Source organism: Rousettus aegyptiacus, unplaced genomic scaffold (assembly GCF_014176215.1).
Source record: "Rousettus aegyptiacus isolate mRouAeg1 unplaced genomic scaffold, mRouAeg1.p scaffold_m13_p_2, whole genome shotgun sequence".
NCBI classification, from domain to species: domain Eukaryota; kingdom Metazoa; phylum Chordata; class Mammalia; order Chiroptera; family Pteropodidae; genus Rousettus; species Rousettus aegyptiacus.
In genome coordinates this window covers 146,303,622-146,326,280 of record NW_023416295.1, presented here as the reverse complement: position 1 = coordinate 146,326,280, position 22,659 = coordinate 146,303,622, and the positions used below count along the sequence as shown (strand labels likewise).

General features: G+C 31.3%; 1 protein-coding gene across 3 annotated transcripts in view; it reads left to right on the top strand.

The window, feature by feature from the left end:
* Positions 1-21,375, top strand: part of ETNK1 (ethanolamine kinase 1) — a 64,979-nt gene extending 43,604 nt beyond the window's left edge. For all 3 annotated transcript variants that reach the window (XM_016140515.2, XM_016140514.2, XM_016140516.2), the window contains exons 5-8: positions 6,833-6,916; positions 8,638-8,798; positions 15,241-15,314; positions 15,652-21,375. In XM_016140515.2, the coding sequence (XP_015996001.1) occupies positions 6,833-6,916; positions 8,638-8,798; positions 15,241-15,314; positions 15,652-15,724 (392 nt within the window). In that variant the 3' untranslated portion in view covers positions 15,725-21,375. The remainder of the gene's footprint in view (positions 1-6,832; positions 6,917-8,637; positions 8,799-15,240; positions 15,315-15,651) is intronic.
* The last annotated feature ends 1,284 nt before the right edge of the window (positions 21,376-22,659 follow it).

Below are 22,659 nucleotides of genomic sequence, written 5' to 3'. Positions count from 1 at the left end.
AGTCCTCATATTTTAAAATAAAATCTTTATGCTTCAGTTTGGCTTTAAGAATTCAAAGTCATCATTTGTTTATATTACCAAGAGTGACCTAAATCATACTTTTGTTTCTAATTTTTTTCCTTACACAGAAGAATAAATTTCACAGTTCAACAAATATAATTACTTTGATATATATAGTTTAGAGTTTGCCCTTTTTCATAGAAGTCTGTTATGTACCATTTGTTTCTTGTCTTTGTGGTTATGTTTGTGTGTGGGTTATGGAGATGTTCTGTTATTTTTCCTTACCAGTGATTTTATAGTGTCCGTTAAAAAGGCTAGTTCAGATTCCATGACATCTACTTAAAAAAAGAAAATCTATTCTTATGTGATGAGTTGATACATAAACATTAAGAAAATATGGTCGGAATTTTGTCAGGCGAAATCTGAAACTCATGAAAATGTGGCAAGAAGTTTATTCTGTTTATTATTATCTTTTCAAATTAGGAGCTGATGGTTTTGAAGTAATATAACTATATGACATTTACATTTAATTCGATAGGAGATACCATACTTCATACTTTAAAAAGTGTAAATTCCATAAATTTAGTGAATTTACTAAGTAAACAAATGAGACTGTAGCATAGCATTAGTACTTATAGCTGCAGTTTCAATGAGACTTAAAATTAGAGATATGTACTACAAAGTTCTTGACTTTCTCAACTCATTACTTTGTATAGTCTCTAAAGCCAAGTATTAAGTCTTTTTGGGTTAAAATAATATCTGCATAGAATAAATGATTAAGCTACATATTACATTCACAAATGTGTTTGATTTGTTATCACTTTTTAAGTCAATTCATGTGATTTGGGCTCAGAGCTTCACCATTTTACCTACCTATGAGATATAAATATATATAAAAGTAATAAAATGAAAGCCAGGAGATTGACCTTGATATTATCAACTTCAGTGTCTGCGTAGTGTGTTTCAGACCCTTAATTTCTCAGAACTGCAAGTTTAGTTAAACTTCATGAATTTATACTGGATCATCTTGAAGTCTCCACATGTATTTTTCAACCACAATAACTTAGATTTTGTGTACTGTAACTAGAATAAAAATTTCTAGATTAACTCTTAAAAGCAGATGTATTAAGCTTAGTTACAACCAAGAGAGAAGTCAGAAGGAGTGTAGATTTTGAACCAAGCACCCTTGGGTTCAGATTCCTGCTCAGTCATGTATGGAAGTGGTATTGGACAGGTCATTTTATCTCTTTTATATTAAGTGTTTATATTTGATCCAGAATCACTTAGGTTACTTGAAAAAAGTGCAGGTTTTTGGATCTCATTCAAGACAAACTGAACAAGAATTTCTATAGATGGGATTAGGAATCTAAATAATGTTTAACAGATTTCCATGCAGTGCTTATATTGTTGATGTTTAACAGATTTCCATGCAGTGCTTATATTGTTGATAGCCTAGAACTTTAGTTTGCTTTATTTTTAACTTAGATAATATCTGCTTCAGATGATTCCTGAAAAGATTTTAGAATGTGCAGATAGCACTGGAGTAGGTACTTAGCAGTTTTCAGTTACAGCTATTTATACCATGATAGGAGTTGGCAAACTTTTTCTATAAGGAGCTAGATAGTACATATTTTAGGCTTTGCATGCCATATTATTATAGTCTCTGTTGCAACTGTTTAACTTGGTGGCTGTGTTGCCAACCCCCGTATTTTGTTTATAGGATGTATTTTACAAAACAATTCTGATTCTGAAAAAGTGAAAATTGTTGTTATAAAGTCAGAAGGTTAACTATGTTCTATAACGAGGGAAAGTATGGCTCGTAAGTATGAGATGACAATTCAGTTTTTCTTTAAGTGCAGTTTACAGATTGTATCTTAATAACTGTATCTTGAATGATTAATGTGAAATAAAAATATATATGTGTATGTGTTTATGTATACATAAGTACATATTCACATAGACACACACGAAGACTATGAGCACCTTGTAGTTTATAGGCATTTTCATCTTTGAATGTTAAGAATGGTAGGCATCAGAGGGAGAAATAACTTCCAGTACCTCTCCTCACCATGTCGCTTCACAGAACTCAGAAATATGGGAGAAGAGTGAGCGTCCTTTCTGAAGTTGGTGGCAGCTATCAATATTTTTGAAAAGTTAAGTAGGTTGGTAAACAGTGGCCCATTCCTTGCCTTCAGTGAAATATCTTAAAAAGATAAAAGAACGCTTCATGATATGATTATAAGATTTGTTATACGAAAACCCAAAGCAGTGATTTTTGCTCCTGAACTGTAAGACAAGACTTACCAGTCATCTCTTAATTAATTTTAAAGAGAATTTATACTAAGTAGAACAAATTATAGTACTGCTTACTGTCTGACTTCAAATATGATATTTAAATTTCAACTAATCCTTTAGCCCCTGACATGTTAGAAGTAATTGCTAAAGCTTTTTGGTTGGTTGTCTCATGTCTTGATGCTGTCATGTTTATTGGTGGCCATGTTGTCTCCACCCCCCCCCACCATTTCTTCATAAAAACTCATATGAAGATCAAATATATAACTTTAAATTTCAGTAATGGCAATCATTGATTGTTTTCGGTGTCAGCAAAAGACAAGAAACTGTTACAGCTATTTAAGGAAATACGGAAGAGTGGAAGAAAAATATAGCTTTTCCTGAGAATTATAGCATAAATCAGGTTTGTTTTGCACAATATAAATAGAAAATGGGTGAGTCATCATTCTTAGTCACTTGATTGGTTCTAAATCTTACCCACTCTTATTATTTATGAAAAGGCATTGTTGTCGTTTTATTGACCTTTTAATGACTTAAGACTTTTTAAGTATTTGTTGTTGGTTTTAGTTTAAAATTTAAGTAAACACAAATTTATTGTTGTGTTATTAAGTAATAAAAAAACTTGAATGAACTGTAAAAACCTGTATAATTAAGGAGTAGTACCTAAAATAGTTATTAGTTTAGTGTTTTTTCTTTACTCACACATCCAGTCTCAATGTATGTTCAGTCATACTTGAAGAAGGTCAAAAATGCCACTCTTAGTTCATTAGTATTTCATACTTACTCCCCCCAATCTCCATTTAAACTTACGTGTTATCTTTGCATCTCAGCATTCTCTGAAAAACCTTCATTTGTTCCACTAGCATTTTAATAATTCCTGTGTGCAAGGTATTGCTCTGTGGGTTGCATGATGAAAGATGAAAGGACCTACTGCGCTTTCCAAGAAGCCATATATATGCTACGTAGTAGAATCATCATCATTAAACAGATACGTATATTCAAAATGATGAGTGTTGTGGTGTAGGGTATACATAGGGTACTATTGGACACCAGAGTTGAGGGATGAAGGGAAAGTTTCCCAGAGCAGAATACATATAAGAGAGAGCATTTTGCTAACATTAGTGTGATCATGGTTACACTTTCTCTGTTCTCTCTCTGCTTTACCTGATGCTACAGAGAAAGTTGAGTGAGTTAGAAAGATTTCAGGTTTTCAATATTATTTTGCTTTTTATCTTTATCCCTTTCTCCTTAACAACAGCAAAATAAAGGAATCCAAAAGAATGTGTTATATGAATGATACAGCCTTGGTTGATAAATTAATTTTTTTGATTTTAAAGTACTTTAAAAATTGACTGTTCTGAGCCATTCTGGGATTTGAACAATAATTTAACTCAGTAGTGTGTGGGTTTTATTACTATGAAGATATGCAAGAAATACAGTAATAAAAAGAAAAATGTAGCTTTTGAAAATTCAGATTATAGTTTTATTCATTCTTATGCTTTACCATATGCTAGTCAGTATGCTAATTATATAAAGATAAATAATATATAATCTTAGCTCTTACAGTACTACTTCTTTTTAGAGGTCAAGGATCCTTTGAGAATGTGGAGAATTGAGAATCCCCTCAGAAAATGCACATACACATAAAATTTTATTTAAAACTTTAAGGAGTAGTCTCCTTTTTCCTTACCCTTAGGACCCCAATTAAAAATTCATGTCTTAAAAAATTAACAAGATAATCATACCATATAAGCTATTAATTATTAATAGTGATGTGGAAATTTTAGAAGTCAGAAGTTAAATTTGTAGGAAAAAAAAGTTCAGTATATTTTCTGTGGGTAGGAAAGCATTTTTCAGTAATTTGATTTTTCTGGCACCCAAAATAAGGGAAGTAGGCATCTTTAATTTTACTTTGTTGCAGAAGATTAAATTTAAGGTTGAGTTCCACTTTGTTTGCAATAGTTTAAAAAAGAATAGTTAATGCAGATTTTTCTTTTAATTTTTTCCTTTTAAGCTTTGTGTCTTGTAAAATGTGAGTTTGCCAAATTTTCTTCATCTGCTACAGATTAGGTATGCCATTGTTGCTGCCATGTGGCGGCGCACCCCGTGCTTCTTAAACGCACTGACTGGAGGTTTATCGCATCACTTGTTCACATGCACGGAGCCTGGTAACAGCCTCATCTGTATCTTGTTAGCTTCATTTTCTTATTTTTTAAATTTCATTATTTATAAACTCAACATAGCATATAAAAATAAAGGCTAGTTTTAATGAATTAATGCTACTACAAAAAGTCATTGCTAAAATTTTCATACTGAAATGGATTTTAACTTTTGTTAAAGTGAATGACCTATGTTTAAATTGTATTTACAAGCAGGCATGTTCTACCTGTCATTTTAACTATATTTGCCAAATTCTAAATATAATTTTAAAAATTGAAATTGAAGCTTTTGTTTATGTGGCAAAAGTAAGCTTCAGGACTGGGCTGTGTATTTTTATTGGCATGTAACAGTTAATATGAGCTCTACAAGTGTTTGTGTTTAAAGGGCTAAAACAATCAACAGCTGCAATTTAAAAATTTATATGTTGAAACTGGTTCAGTTGTACAACTTGGTAAATCTTGAATCCTGATTTCTTGAGGGCTTGGTGGATAGTTATCTCCCAAATCATTGTGTTTATTTAGTATCTTATCTATTGACAGTTTTGTTTAGAGAATTCTTCTTAATCTTTTTAAACTATCATTTTTTTCCTCCTAAAAGTATCGTTCATTGAAAAGAATTTAAAATATAAGGGAAAAAAGGTCACTTGTCTGTCACACTGTAATGAAATCAATTGAAACATTTTATTTTGGTTATTTCTGTTCACCTTTTTTTTCGCTAGGCATTAGTTATCCTTTTTTCCCTCTTCAGGCATATTTTATTAATTTGATTACTACATTTACTTTTTGTATCTTTTTTCACATAACATTTGTAATTCTCATCATTAAATCATTTTTGAAAATGAAATTTTTTTTCGTGGCTGCAAAGTGTTTTGTTATGATAGTGGTCTTCACCTGCTTATTCCTGGTGGTACCCAGAAAAAAAATTAAAACGTTCTGACTTCCCATTCTGCAATTTAGTTAATTTGGTTGAAACAGTCTATCTTCCCATTCTACACTTTTAGTAAAGTGATTTGGTTAACTTTAAGACTTTCTGTGGGATGTTTTTTGTGAATTCAAGAATATAATACTTTTGATGGTTGAATTGCAGTGATTTATTATAGTCACCAACATTTATAACCTTATATTTTGTCAGTATACATATAGATTTTGATAACTGGACTTTGATATTTTCTCATTTATTTTACTGATGATTCTCACTAATTTTATTTTAGACTTTACTATTATTTATACAAGCTTAGAATTATTTATTAAATGCAGTTACACTGAATTTGCTTTTATGTAAAATACTTCATTTACTATTGACATTTTTTTGTCATATAATTGTTTTTTTCTGAGTTTGAATATGATCAACATACATCCCCAAATTAAACATATATATCTATATCATGACATTAGAGTTCAAAAGCTCCTTTGTGGGGAAATTCCAGTGTATATAGATCAGAAGTTTGTTTTGTTACCTTAGGATGATCTTTAGAAGACAGTGTAACTGGGCATATGCTATTCATTTTCACAATGTAAGCAGCTTAGAAACTATACTTACAGCATCTCCATTGATATATCTATTTTAACTGTTTGCCCCATAAGCCTTTGACTTTGTGATTTCTGGTGTAGTGACTCATTTTAATTCACAGCCTTTCTTCTCCCCTTCCCCCTCTCAACTTTCTCTTCTCTTTTAAAAATTTGAACATATATCTTTGTTGAGTCAAACCCTCTACAATACTCAATATAGCTTTGCTTTTTATTTTTAAAGATAAAACAATCACCTTAATGCTGCTCAGGTCTGCTCTTGGAAACCCGAATTATGTAGCATTCCAGGAAAGTGTAAGAGTTTGATTGCAATGGTATTCTTAAGTTAGGGATATTGTTAAGTTGATCAGCAAGTATTATAGCATAACTGCAGGGTTTACAGAATTCAAGTCTTTTAAAGTTTATATATGATTCCTGTTTGTAGATTAGCTTGTCAGTTCATTTTTGGAGTATCATAGACTAAATTTTTGTTAAAATTGCTTAAGATTAACAATTTACAAAAAATAGCATTTATTTCTAATTAAATTTGAATTTTTAAGTAACTGGTGCCCCCATGTGGTGAAAGACATATTTTGCTTTTATTGGAACTTGGAGAATGCCTATACAATCAATATTTTAACTTTCTTTAATATAACGGACATAAATGTTCACAAAGAAGCTGTTGACCAAGATAGAAATTTGTAAAGCTCATTGCCATAAAATTCACAGCCTTACCCTGTATTGTCTCAGAAGTGCATGTTAACCAAGCACGTACAATGAGACAAAATATTGGAAGCTATTTAATTACAAATAGCATAGGGGTTTTCTGATCTTATATATGATTTCTTATGTCTTTGGTTTTGTGTCTCACATAGGTGATGTACAGTTCATTGATTATGAATATTCTGGATACAACTATCTGGCGTATGATATTGGAAATCATTTCAATGAATTTGCAGGTAAAATTTAGGGCTTAATTAATAGAGTAGTATGTTTAACTTTAAAGTGATACTTTTAGATTTTTTTTTCTTTAGAGAAGATAAACTGGGAATAAGAGCATCATTTTAAATTCTTACTAATCTTTGTGTTTTGTTTTTCTTTATTACTGGAGGACAGAGGAGATGATTTCCTTAATTTCTTAAGGAAAACAAGAAAAAAATACTAACTATGGCTCCTCTTAAGACCTGACAATAGTGCAAGGTGCTTTATAAATCTCATCTCACCTTATTTTTTCTCCACAACGATTTGATAAGTTAGGTAATATCCCCAGTACATAGATGAGGAAAGTAACTTACCTATGTCACTGTAAAAATACAGAGAACTAAGATTCGAAGCGAGTTATCATTTAATAGCCTTTGCTATTTTCATTGTGTATTTGGGCTTTTGGACTGTTGATTAACTAAAAAGCTTAGGAATTTTTTTTTGTCATTGACTATGAATAATTGAAAAGTTGGTTCAGTTTTGCCCCTGAAAATCAATTTATTATCACCATCAAATATAAAAGTTTTAGTTTTTCAATGTAACTGAATTGATTTAAAATAAATTTCATGACTATATTTAGAAACATGAAATGCTCTAAAACTAAAGATTAGGAAATGCCCCTGGATGGTTTACATCTAGTTTTTCATCACTAAATTTGTATCTGTATACATTCATGCATTTTTCACATACTTTAGGTTACCAGTCTGGAAAAAAAGTTGGGAAAATTCCAGTTTACATATTTTCAGTTATTTCCCTTCACCGAGCTTATCATATACAATCCATATCTTTACATATACTGTACATATTTCCACATAACAAAGGGAAAGGAGTTGTTCATATAATGAGCTATCACCATGTTATTAGTGGATATTTCATATCCACTACTGTGGATATGAAAGCGGATACTACTGATCTTAATACGATTTTGTATAGAAAACATTAAGCTAAAACTTGAAAGTTAGGTAGTATTTGGATGTGCAAGTAGAAGAGAAAGGAGGGTACTTCAGGAAGGAAGAAGAAAACTTCATGGTGAGTGTATTTATTTTTGTAGGTTGTAAAATTCATGAATGAGAATAGAAGGTGATAAGAGTGGAGAAATAAGTTTGGACAGATTTAACCTTGAATGCTAGACAAAATAGTATGAACTTTATTTTCAAATTGTAGATTGCGAAATCAAATTTATGAGATAATATTTTAAAGCAAGGAGTAGGAAATGAGGAAATATCAGAGTTGTAAGATATAGTTAGGGTATACATTGTTTGTGAATCTTAATATTAGGTGTGTGTATAAGGTTTCAGTATAAATATAAATATATTTCTTATCCTGTGAGTAATGATCAGAAAAGTTTTAGAGCCACAGTTCTAGGGAAAGCTCTAAATATTAGTGTACTCAAGAATCTCCTGGCGGAGTACTTATTAAAATGAAGATGTAGAGCTTCTGTGGTAGCTCAAGCTTCACACTTAGAGAAATAATTGAAGCAATAAGAGTTGATTAAGCCTGCTGATCAAATGTATTGTGCATTAGACTTTAAGTTGGAATACATTACGATTGGTTTATTTTAATAAATGCTATATTTCTAGTATTTCAGCCAAATGTCTTACATTTTTTTTCTGAAAAATTATGTAGATGGTAAGGATTATTAAAATATGCAGAAGTAATGTATTTTTAAAATCTTTAGTATGCTTTTTTTCCCTTATAGGTGTGAGTGATGTAGACTATAGTCTCTATCCAGATAGAGAACTTCAGGGCCAGTGGCTGCGTTCTTACCTTGAAGCCTACAAAGAATATAAGGGCTTTGGGACTGAAGTTACCGAAAAGGAAGTAGAAATACTCTCCATTCAAGTCAATCAGTTTGCATTGGTAAGTTTAAATGTAAACAATTAACAAATTATTCATTACCTTGTAAACCAGTTTCCTATTTTGAGTTTTGTGAATTTTTGTTCAAAATAATGACAAAATACAATTGTTTACAGTTCTCTCACTGTAATACAGTTGAGGACAAATATTTTTTATTTCATTAAAAATTATAATCCCAACCCCTAGAACAATAATGCCTGGCGACATGGTAAGTGCTCAGTAATTATTTGTTTAATGAATGGATTCTAGAGTTAGGATTAATTGTGAAGCAGTTTTTTATATTACTTTGTATTTATTCTCTTTACATTATGAAAAACATAAAGTCAAGGACAGGTTTATGGGAAATGAGTTTTTCTACAGTACATTTAATTATCACACCTTAATGTGTTCACATGACAGAGTATATTGAAAGAACCAGAAGAATTTTCAAAACTTACCCAGGATTTTGTCTTCTTGACCTTCTTTTGATAAGTAGCCACTTCTAGCTTCTTTGATGTATTAATGTCTTATTATTTTGAAGACCCATTTCTCTGTACTCTAAATGCATTTATTTTTTTTAAGTTAGTTGATTTAAATTAATCTTGAGAATTACGTGATGCATTAGAATGAGCTTTCTGCTAGGATGTTACACAATTAAATTGAATACTAGATCGAAGTTATATTAGCTACTTTTTTTTTTAAAAAAGTTTTAATGTAATTCTGTACAATTGACATGGGGAATATTTGCTGTATGTTCTTTACAGATAGATAGATACTATTGTTGGCTCAAAGGTGTACTTTTCTCCAGAGCTATTCAGAAAACATTTCGAGTAAAAGGGTGTGCTGAAATGTGACTTTACCTGCTGCTGTTCTGGTAGAACTGTTGGTTACATTAATAGCCAACTCTCCAGCTGGCCTTAGGATGCCTGCTCTTTCTATTTATTATTTTCAAACATGATCCTAAAGTAGAGAATGTAGGATTTCTTTCTCACAAGGTCATTTAATGAACTTCAGAATCAATCTAGTGTTTTTATTTACCAGTTTCTGTATTAACATAAGGAGTATTATTATTGCTATATTTTGTATTTTTCCCATGTACTCATTTAAAGAAATTAAATTATTGCTAAGGCATTCAGTTTATTAATTTCTACTTAAAGTCCACATAGCTTATAAATTCTTAGCAATCCCACTGTTTACTGTTAGATCTCTAACTTGGGTTCCCTTGTAAACTTTTATGATGTTTAACATCTTTGTTTGGATACTGTTGTTTTATATATATACATGGTATTGAAAAACACAATTACTTCTGGCTTGAGCTGATTATTTATAAATATTCATCAATCAGGTATCAAGTACTTATTGTTACTCTAGGTCTGAAAGATCATAGGCTTAAAAAGGAATAAAAGTACGTTCCTTCAAATTGCTTATAATTTAAAATAGCAAATAAAATGTACAAAATGCCTTTTTTTGGATGAAATGTAGTGCACATTCCTTTTAAAATTCTTAGGAAATTAGCATTAGAAGGAAATTTAACCTGAATTTTTTAAAAAAGGAGTATGTATCTATAATATGTTCAGCAAATATTCATGAAATGTTCTATGTTCAGTAGAAGGTCTTATAGAGACATACAACTTTAACACTTTTAAAAAAATACTTATTTCTCATCTAGCATGTCTTCAGAATTTACATATCTTAGTTTTCATGTAAGCTTTATTTGGTAAATCTATTATGCTGGTTTCTTCCTCATTAAAATGCCATTGAAAACCATTTATTAAACCAGTTTTGGTTTGAATTTCTCTATTTTATCTAAATTCTACTAATGCTCTGTCATGTGTTTTTCTTGTTCCTTCTCTTGACATTTTTCTTCTGAGGTGGGTCTCTTTCTCTGTTGCTATCTTCAGATAGAATATAGCAGAGAACTCACATTTGGCTTCACCAGCCCCTCTCATTGAGATTACTAATTCCTACTTTGAGGCATTTTTCTCTCTATTTCAAGGCTTCTGTTTTTTTGTAGCTTTCCTTTTTTTCTTAAGCCAGCCTGTTTACCTTTCTTACCAATTCCTAATTTTATCCCACCAATCATTAAGTAAATACATGTTATAATCTCAAGTGTTTGGATAAATTATTGGAAAGGTAGGGCAACATTAAAGCAATCCCTTAGTTTTTCTCCTTTATCATCTTTCATGCACTCCTCAAGCCACTGCAATCTGTCTTATTATTATAAAAAAAAAAATAATTCAGGTCAGGGTTACCAATAGTGACATAATTGATAAGTTGAGTTTAAATTTTTTTCTCTTTATATTAACTTGATCTACCCATAGCACTGATAATATTTACTATTGATTTTTAGAACTTTATCTCATTAACTTTTGTGATACCATTCTTCCTTGATTCTCCTCTTTTGTGTTTTCCTGCTCAGTCTCCTCTGGCTCTTTTTTTCTTCCTCTTCTCCACACCCTCTTACGTTAGTGTTCTGATTTGGGGCTCTCCCCCCTCCTTTTACTCTCTCTCTCTCTATATATATATATATATATTGGGGGGGGGCGATCTAGTCCTATGGCTTTTATTATTGCTCTTTTTGTTAATGATCCCAAGTTGAGTTTCTTCCCTCTTTCCACGTCAGCACCAGATATCTCTGTCCCAGGCTCTCTTTGTATTTGACCACAGTGTGTCTAAACATGGATTTTATTTCATGCCTCTGTCCTCTATCCCATTTTTTACTATATTGACTTAATTAAAATACCATGCATTCAGTTGCTGTCTTCTGAAACCTAGAAAGAAGTTTTCTTTCATGTGTTCCTCTTCTTCATTCTCACATTTTGCCTATTTCCAAGTTCTCTTATTCTTGGGTCCTAAAATTCTCTCAGTTCTACCCTTTTTCCTTGTTTTATAACCTTTCATTAAGGTCTTAATATCTTTTACTGGTCTCTGACTCCAGATTTTTCTGACTATAATCCATCCTCTACATTTAAATAAAAAAGTGATTTCTCTAATAACTAGACTGTAATGAATCTGGTTTGTTGCTTTTATACTTTATAGCTTTTCGTGACCTACAGCACGAATTCTGAATGATAGCATCTACAAATTTTGTCTTATTACCAACTGTTTCCTACATCTCACTTCTGCTGTAGCAGAGTATTCTTGGTTTTCTGCACATTCCATGGTGTTTCAAGCCTGATGTTTTTGTATAGGCTATTTCTTTTTACCTAGAATTCCCTTTACCCTGAATCCTCTGGTAAATTCCTCTTGTTCCTTATGGACATGTCTTCATTAACTATTTCCTCCATTGGGACAGCTCCTTCCTTGTTCACTTGTCACAAATAAGGCTGCATACATGCATTAAAAACTGTTTTGATGGGGAGTTGGAGGGAGAAATGTTTGAATAAGATCAAGGTGTAGATGTTTTTAAATAGCCCAGAAATTAAAATGCCCTTTGATAGAGAGACTTACATACTTAGAACTTCCAAATGTGAGGGGAATAGTTTAAGTAAATCATGGTGTCACAGAATATTATTTTATTTGGACTTAAATAGTCTCTGCCATTTTGGGTGAAATGAATGGGCTGTTTTCTACATTTATACTATATTTACTATATGAATGAAAATGAATTGAGAAATAGAGTTAATTAGCGCTGCTTAAAAAGGTGGAGAGAACTCGTTTGATGTTATTTTTAGGTGTAGTCTGTCTCACGATTTTAGTCTTTTCCACTACAGAACCAGCATAATAGGAAGAGATTATGATACCAGCCACAGATGATTTTTATATCACTTAAAATATGCTTAGGTAATTTAGTGTTTCTCAAACCTTTTTTTGGGGGGGGGTGCACAGAACCCTCCTTTATACTTCAAAAATTTTTTGAAGACCTCTGAGATTTTGTTTATATAGGTTATCAATATTTATCATACTAGACATTACAACAAACTCAATATTTATTAAATGCATTTTTTAGAATAATAAACTTGTATTAAACAGCATATGCTAAATGAAAAATAACTTTTATGAAGTAAAACAATTTAGTGAGAAAAACAGCATTCTATTCTTTTGCAAATCTCTGTAATGTCTGACTCAATAAATGCTGGAATTGCATATCTGCTTCTGCACTTCATATGTTGCAGTGTATTGTTTTGGTTGAAGTATTTGAATAAAGTCCTGTTTCACACACAGGTATTGTTAGAAAAGAGAGGAGTATTTTACCTTTTCAGATAATTGTGGGTATTCTTTTTGATAATTCACCAAAACTCAGTAAGTAGTAGTTGCAGTGTGCAATCTGAATACATCAGTTGACTCTGAACTCCGTCACATTAAAATCTATTGGTTTATCTTGTACTTTGAGTGACTTTTCTACCAGTGAGTGCATGGTTTTGTAATTTTAACACTATTCATTAATCTTTGAGAAATACTGATCCATTGAGTTGTATAGATCTTCCAAATGTAGTATGTTATCACAAAATCAAATTCATTGATATTACTACTAGTATCATCAGAAAAGTTTTAAGTACTGTATTAGGAATTCGGTAAGCTCATAAAATCAAATACAAATTTTCCAGAGTTCATATTTTAGGTTGAATACTTGAAGTCCGTCATTGGCAACAAACTATCATTTGTTCTTTTAAGTAAAAATTTGACATTCTATAAATATAAATGTGCAAGTTCAGCTCACAACTCAGTTATGTGTTTTTCTTTTAGCCAGTCTTCTTGCTTTGGGTATGTAGTAGATGTGCTTTATGTGTACTTCCTATATCTTCCCACAAAATATTAGTACTTAAAGATAGAGGTTTAATAAAATGAATAGTTTTAAAGGCTTCATAGAGGACATTCTTTAGTGAAACTGACTTTTTATTGTATGTGGTGATAGAAGAATAGGATACTATCTATACTAATACAGTTTGATGATACTGCCTTGACTTATGTTAAGGTTCCAGTAGCTTCACCTCTTGTTGTTTTTGAACCATCAGTGCAAATGTTAACATGGTCAAAAAGGCAAGTGCAACATATTGGTATTGTTATGAAAATAGTTTTGGGCCTTAGGACCGCCCATGAATTCCTGAAGTACTTTGAGAGCGGCTGATTTAGACTTTCAAAAGAAAAAAGGCATCTCATTTCATTCACTTGTCAATATCTACGATACTTCCTTAGATAGGAAGAAGGCCATTTTTAAAAATTCTAATTTTTATCATTTTTATCATTCTGATTTCATGTAATAATAATGAACATTTTATTGAATGTTTGGTATATGCGAGGTGTAGATACTATTTATTACCTCCTCTGGTGTATGTTTTTTCCACACCATCCAACAATTGTTCTGTTCTTAGCAGACAGTGACTGGATGTCTTACAAATTTAACTCAATTTTGACAATTCTGACAGTGTCAGACCCCACAGGTTAAGGGTTCAATCCCATAAGACTGCCATGCTTAGGAAATTCTGAGAATGTGGGGAGCTCCGAGCTAGGAACAGTGGATGAAGACCAAGTGTATATTTCTTATTATAAAGCATAATATCACACTTAGTATTTTATAGATGAGGAAACAAATGTGCAGAGGAGTTAAATTGCTCAAAGCCACACAGCTAGTAATTTTTACAGTTTGACTCCAGAGCCCAGTCTTTTTTTTAAACCAGTAGGCTTCACGTCCATGGAACTTTAGCTGTTTACTACATTTGTTAGTCTTAAGCCTGTATTCTATGAAAAGTTCTATATCCTTCTAGTGATATTTTTTTTGAGGAAGATAACAAAGTGCAATAGTATATTTTAAATAGAGATTTTTCTAGCAACATACTTTTTAAATAGGTCTTATGAGGGTAAAAGTTTTTAATAGTACTTCTAGTTACTGTATACCTTGGGAAGTGAAGTCTTACTAGCGTTATCAGAATCTTAAAATCATGTTTAACTGAAAATAGATTGTAAAGTGCACACACACAATTATTTTACAGTTTCTCATTACACAGTCATCTGTTTTACCTGTTAAGTCCCAAGACCCATTTTCCTCTGACATAAGTAAAGTGTTAACTTTATGTTGTGGTTGGTTTTGCAGAATTTTGGGATCAATAAAAATTATTTTTAGATGTTCGTCACTCCAAGAATATTTTCCACATTTAAATATATTTGAATTTTCCATTTTGTTTATATTTTTATGTCAAGAAATTAAGTCCTTTTATAGGAGAGCCTGTTAGCATCTATCAGTATTGATGTTGAACTCTGCCTACACAAAACAGGTTATAGGAATTGAGTTCTGTTTTTAAATGACTAATTTCTTATAGCCTCTTTTGATGTAGACAAAAGTGATGTATAGCCATCTAGATAACTATATGTATAAATATTGCCGGTGTTCTAGATATTCAATATAAAAAACGCGTCAAGAAAGTATTGTTTATGTAAGTGATGAAAAGGGGAAAATTTAACAATTTGATATTTATTATAAAAAGAAATACATTATTATTATTCTTGATTTTTCTTCCTTCCTTTTTAGGCTTCTCATTTCTTTTGGGGATTGTGGGCTTTGATTCAAGCCAAATACTCTACTATTGAGTTTGATTTCCTTGGGTAAGTTTAGTTTTACAGTATGCATTATATTTGTCTCTACTTCCTTTTGAATTAACATTTAGAGCTCATAGGGGACATTGCAGTTATTATTTCAGTCAAATTTTATAAAGGTTGCATACATTTAGTAATTGGTCTGAGAGAAAATCTGGTATACAGTCTGTTAAAGGTGCTCAGTATTAGAAAAGTGTCCAGTAGGTGGCGCAATAAATTAAAAATGCTTTCTTTGAAAACCTTAAAACTTAAAAAAAAAATCAGCTTAGAAGGATGAGTGGAAATAAAGGAAGGATTAAGTTTTTCAGCTTTGACTAATTCTGTCATTATTCTCTTTTCTCACTAGGTATGCAATTGTTCGTTTTAACCAATACTTTAAAATGAAGCCTGAGGTTACTGCATTAAAAATGCCTGAGTAAAGGAGAGATTTAATTATTCTCAAGAAGCTGAACAGTGTTTATGAATCTTAAGAAATTCAGAAAAGCCAATGCTTGTTAAAATTCTGTTATTTAATTCGGTTATCTTGCTTTATAAATTATGCCTCTAAACAACCAATCTAATTTTTAAATAGACTGAATGATGTCAAAAATATACCTACTGCTATCAGTATGTGGTCAATTAGAAATTTGTTAAATCTGCAAAAACATATAAAGATGTCAGTTTAATCTTTTCTTTGATAATTTAATCTGTTATATGTGAATTATTTATTATAATTGTAACATGAATCTGTGACTGCTTTCATCCATTTCATCTGTTTAAGTGTAAGCAATGAAAATGTTCCAGAGAAAATGTTTTTTTGTTGTTGTTTTTGTTTTACTTTAATAGGATTACTTTTAGTAAACATTTAGGTGTTCAGTGTAACCTTTTTACCTTGGTGCACTCACTGTAAGTAAAATGGATCATTTACTCTTGAAATGCCAGATACTAGTTTAGATGACTTAGATTGTTCATTGAAAAATCTTGTTAGAAGGGTGAAATACATTCTCTATCTATGCTAGTGTACATCTTTTTGAATTGAATATTGAAAGATATTTCTTTTGGGGGAGTACATCTTAAATTGCCATCTCCTTGCATAGTTTGGCAGCATAAATAAATATTAATGTATAATCTTGGAATAGATATAATGATTTTATGTTACCATAATCTGCATTTAATAATGTTCTCATATACTAAATGTGGTCATTTAGGTTACTAGTTTTATTTTTAAGATTGTAGTATATCAAATTGTTTCGAACTAAAAGTTTTATTTTACTTTCTGACAGATGTACTATGTATTTGTTTATTATTAAATAAATAGTAGCTAGTAGAATAATTGCTAGTTTGGAAACAAAGATGGAATGTTTATCATACTTGGCAACAAGAAAATATCTTTTAGATTAATTTTTTTACCCCTCCAGATTCATTTTTTGCATTTTTGGTTTCTTGTTTTAGTTTGGCTCTATGTCTTTAGAATTACAGCAAGTGATTACTTTATACATGTAGTTCAGAGAAATAAATTGAGGTGGTTAAAGAATTAAATAAGGAACATTTATGACATTGATCTCGTACACTTAAAATCTGACGTAACAATGTGAATTAAGCAGAAATGCTCATGGTAGGAAGGCTTCTGTTTTGATTTCTCTTCATTTTGTTTTAAGTGTATTTTTAATTTTGTTTGGGAGTGAGAGGATGGTAATTATTTGGAAGGAAGTTATATCTTTTGGATAAGTAGGCTTCAAGTTTTGAAGACTGTTGTGTGGAGTTGAGTAGTCATGGTTGTCTTTACTTAGAAAATTAGTCTGACAAGCTTTGCACTTTGGTCACATAAGTGCCCATGTACAAAGTTGGCTTAATGGATCTGCATATTCAGAATATGCAACTACGAATTTATCCTCTGAGAAATCTTCTGGGGAGTCCGATGTATTATTCCAAATGACTTATGTTCTCAAATAAGTGCTTTAAAATACTTGGATTATCTCAAGGTGTTTAAAGCTAATTAAGTAGAAACACTTAAAGGCCATTTTAAATGGTAAATTCTAGTTACATAAATAGAATCTTAAAACTTGTTTGTATCTATAACAGTGTTAGACCAAGATTGTTTTCTACCTCCCCAATGTTACAAATGTTCATTTCTGTTTTTATAAACCACATTACCATAGGATCGATCAATAGGATTTTACCTAATTAACTAAATGAATGGAACCAATTATAACAATTAATAGCTTTTTATGTAATTTAGAGTAAACTTGAAAAATTGGTTTTTGGGGAATTTTCATCTGTGGTTGGAATATTTTCTTAGAATGATGAAGGCTGTAATACCCTTGATTTGTTTTGTTTGTTTCTGACTTCTTAAAGTACAACAGTTATGTATCTTGGAGAACTATGGGAGGAGAGAAGATCATTTTTCTACTTTACTCCATATTCTCTAAACTATTTTGAATAGAGATTCACTGAGCCATTGCTGGTAGACTGTGCATAGCTGCTGGCTGTGACACTATTATAAGCATTTCAGAGAGTTTCATATGGAAGTGAATGTAAAGGGAATAGGCTCTCACTTTAGCCCTAGGAGTGTGCAGTTTATCCTGGGGACAAAATCAGATATTTCCCCCACTCTTTGGCTAGATTTTGGGTGTTGTGATGTTCCCAAAGGTTTTTGGAATCATACTGCAGGCTAATAATATGGTTTAAAATTGCTTCCCTTTTTATTGACCATTTAAGGGATTCTCAAGGAAAAGCATTCATCTAAAATTTATCCTGTAACTTGTTGTCTGTTGCCTTTTTATGTTAAGCTAAAGAACTTGAATGAATGCCTTACCTAATAACTTGTAAGCTCATTTTGTAAATATGAAAATGGTTGTTAGAGAAGTGGCATTCATGTGTACTCACTGTTAGTCAATAGACCATAGTGGCCTGGATGCTTTTACAAGCAAAATTCCACATTTTTCCCTTTTTGTTCCTTACATACTTGTAAGATCTTACCTGACCAGTAATATTTGATTCTTTTTCCCCCTCCTAACCCCATGCTACCACCATTTTCTGGAAATCAAAGAGATGTGGTAGTAAATCTTACTGTTCACATGATCATTTGAGATCAATATGAGCACAAAACTCTTCAACTAGGTCTGCCTGGAATGTACATAAAACAGTGTAAATAAAATTTGTAAATTAATGTGGATTGTATCTTGCATATGAGATTGTGTATTGTTTTGCATTCTCTTCCTTTTTGTAGAAATTTTTCTGTAAGGAAATGATCCAGTTCTTTGGTTTTAGACTGGAAATAGCCAACCGTTCTGGCTGCACAGTGGGGTAACAAGAGGAACTGGAAATAGGGTTTATTAGTTTTTGTTAATGTCAGTACTTATTTATTTAGCCTCTCAGTGCCTAATAGGACTTTACATCATTCTTTGGTTGTCCATTAGTTTTTGTGAGGTTAGATTCCTGCAAGCAGTCAGTTAATACGTTGCTAAAGCTCCATTCCTTGAGTCATGATTCTAAGCTGAAGCAAATTAAAAATATAAATAACGATTACGAACTGAAGTATTCTTTCCTATTTTCAAGGCTGTTAACCTTTTTCTACAAAAAAAAAAAATGCCTCGAAATTTTAGATATCTCAGTGTGAATCTAAATTCCATATACACAAGTGATATGATAAATAGTAGCTCTTAGTTTAAACATATCTCTAAGTATAAAGTTGTTCATTATGAAATTGTAAAAGACAGGTAAGACTTAAGCAATCTTTTAATGACTGCTGTTTCCATTTTTGCTGTACTAGAAATAATTATTTTAGCCATAAATATTACAAAAGCTTCCAAATGTAAATAAATAAAAGTTCCTCCAGACACTTTTTCTTTTTTCTTTGATACCGCAGAGCAACAGACACTTTCAGTTACAAGTTAAAAATCTCCACTTTAATAATTATATAGGTATTCCTTTTTTACATTACTAAAAGCCTTCTGTGCCATTTTTAATTCTTTCGTAAAATAAATGAGAATACTATCAGTTTGATTTTCTGCTTTAAATTGCCTTTAATCATTTTATACTGCATTCCAAAGTGATATTGACATAAGCTTATAATGTTAGTCATTCAGTTGATAGACAAAGTTAAAGGAGCTTTATGCTAAAAGGAGAGTTTTGTTATTGGCAGCAACTTGCACTATATAGAGGCAAACGCTTAATTTTTACGTACAGAGGAAAATGGAATTCTAAGTATGTGGTAAAGCAGCTTTATCTTTATTTCAAAATTGATTTGCTCTGATTTTTCTTTAATGCGTTGAATTTAAGACTGTCCTTTGAATGGAAACTTAGTTACATATTAAGGCAATCAGTTTCGTTTTTGTTTCTTGTTTTAAAGACATTAGTTATATTGAACTGCTTTTTTTTCTCCTCTCATATACCACCTGTGTGATTACAGTGTTATGTTTTGGGTTTGAGATCTTTGAGCAGAAAAGTGTATCAATTATTTTAAATGAATTTGCCCCCCCACCCCCGACTTTGAAGCGTAGTCTGTAAAATGTGTTAATATAAAAAAAGTTTGGGTTTGCATTACTTAATACTTGAAAAACTGAAATTAATAAGATATATTACGTGATTAATTAGATTTTTCTGAATACAGTCTTTACACTTACTGGATAATTTGAAATAAGTTGAAACAGGTTTCAACTATTTGAATGGAAAAACTGAAAATATAGAAAATACCCTTTTGTGTTGGTGGCATCCAAAATTAAAGTTTTTAGTAGGGTTTCTGTCCTGAAATCTGCTTTCTTTTTTTCCCTATGCACTTACTATGCTACTGATGTTATCAAACAGCAGGTTAAAATAGAATCTGTTAATTATGAATTCAATAGCTTTTCTACTTAAGAAAAATTGCTGTTGTAAAATACTCTAATCCTTAAATGTAGGCATATTTTTGTTTACATCTTACTCATTAATGGTATAAGTACCATTAATCATTTTAAGAAAACACTTAGATGTTTATAAAAATTGAAAATATCACAGATTGTATTTGAACTAGTTAGTGAAGAGTAAGAAAAAACTGGCTGATTTAAATTGTTCCATTAGTTAAATTTAAAAACTCTTAATAAAGGAACTTTCAGAAGTAGATTGAGACTTGATGGTATTCATGTAAACTATCTCCTATGACCTGAAAAAGACCCCCAAAAAGCAGTGGAAGAAATGAGAGTATTTACTTGCCATAGTTGTGGTGTGCTGCTACTCCGATTTAGGTAGTGACACGCTGAAATTTTTATTGTCCAATGATCTGAGGAAGTTTCCTGTTATTTCTGTAGTAAGGTAACTATTAATTGGTGGAATCTGCAAAGAACTTTTTAAGTGTACTGTATTTAGGAGCCTTTGTACAGCTGGGTGAAGTTTCCATGATTTGAAGTATTTCAATTTTAAAACATACTATTATTATAAGAAGGAAGACACAGCATTATTCCATGTTCTGAAATGATAATTTTCTTACTCCGTTTCAGAAGAAAAAACAAAATGAATAATTGTCATTGTGTTGTATGTTGAAATGGGAAATTGTGGGCATAAAGTTTAAATTTGTGTTTATTAAATGTGAACCATAGTAGTATAATGCTGCTTTGTATATACTGTAAGTGCTACAAATAGTCTCAGCACTGAAAATGTATTGATACCTCTCAAATGAATGCAACTTTTGACGTAGGTGTTTTAATATGCCTCAGAAAGTATCTGAGTGTCTGAGAATTTGTTAATCTGTTTGGTAATGAAGATACTTCCTGTTTTTTTGTTGCATATTTTCATGTTTAAAATTTAATTTTTACATTTTTACTACTGTTAATTTAAGTAAAATTTGTTCTGTGGATAAAATGGGGTTGCCGGTGAAGAAAATTAAAAACAGCCTCATTCATGTAACTGCTTAAGTAAAAATACAGTTTTGCTCTATGTTCATAAACATTTAATGAAGCTGTTTGTACTTCTGTTTAAATATAAGTGATGTTCAGGCTTTATTTTTGTTTAATAGGGCCTTTTACCATTGATTAAAAGAAGGAATGTATCTTTTTGAAGAGATTTATAGTCTGTAAATAAAAATTGGTTGTAACAATAAAGTTGGGTTCTGAGTGTATTCATAAATCTCATTATATATACTAGTAATTCATTATGCAGGAAACAACCTACTTTTCTTTCTAAAGATTTGTCAGTTGCATTGGATTACCTGCTCTGCTCCTCCTCAACTGAAGCAGACTATCACAAAAGAGAAATCGACCTAAACCTATCTTGTGACAGACATATCAGGCATTTTACTGTTGTTATTTTAATTCAACACAAGATCATGAATCAAACATACTAGTTTCTACTGCAGTTTCTCGTTTTCTCAACTGTATTGTAAATCTTAATAGTTGAAAAATTATTTAGTCTTATAAAAACTATATATTTTGTAATTAGTTGAGAAAGGATTGCCATTTTAATCTCACATTTTAAGAATCTAACTCAAACTCTTTTTTCCCAATTTTGTAACACTCAAGGAAAATTTTAAAGTTGTATTGTGCCTCTTACAGCTTTTTTTTTCCTGTTTTTTCTTTTTTCACACGTAAGCAGAAGGCTGTGTAGGTGCCTTGTAAAAGACTGTCTTTGTGATATCCCTAACAAGAACCTAAAGTAATCCTGCTAAAAATTATTTCTGAGCTCTAGCTTTGAAATATTCTAAAAAGAAAAATTAACAAGAAAGAATTGTAACCACTTGACCACATTTGCCAATGAATTCTTTCTTGGTTAGAGGAGCAGAGTTCTTTGTCTTTGTCACCTGATATTGTGTTGACAACATTAGCTCATTTATCTTTTGCAATAAGGAATGAAAGCCGAGGGAGGGGAGGTACTGTTTCTAATAGCACCTGTCTTCGTAAAGGTTGATTGGAATTTAGTTTCTGATCTACTTTTTCTTGTCAATTAAGAATATCTCTCTAGAGACACCATAATCTGGAGACATAGTATGCAATGGAAAGAGCCTATTCAAGTGGCGGGAACTTCCAAGAATGACCATGGGTCTTGTGGGCTTCATTTTCTCATTTGTAAAATGATCAGATTAAATAAAAGTTTCTTCTAGTTTTAAAATGCTAGAGTACAGTAACAAATACTTTTTGAAAAGATTTCATATAAAAATTGGGAGTCCGATATTATTCTGTCAGTTTGGCACATTACTTATTTTTTTTTCCATTATGCTCCCAACTTAAAATTCCAACTCAGAAGGCACATGAGCTGACAGCCCCTGTAGCTCCATCTTAATCTGAACACTAGCTACCACAGAAAGGTGCTTTGGAGGCCTCCGGCTTTGAGTTTTACTTATTGTCTTTTATCTCTGAAATTTTATCTCTTCTTGAGTAGGGGCCATTTTCACATAAGTTTTGGATGA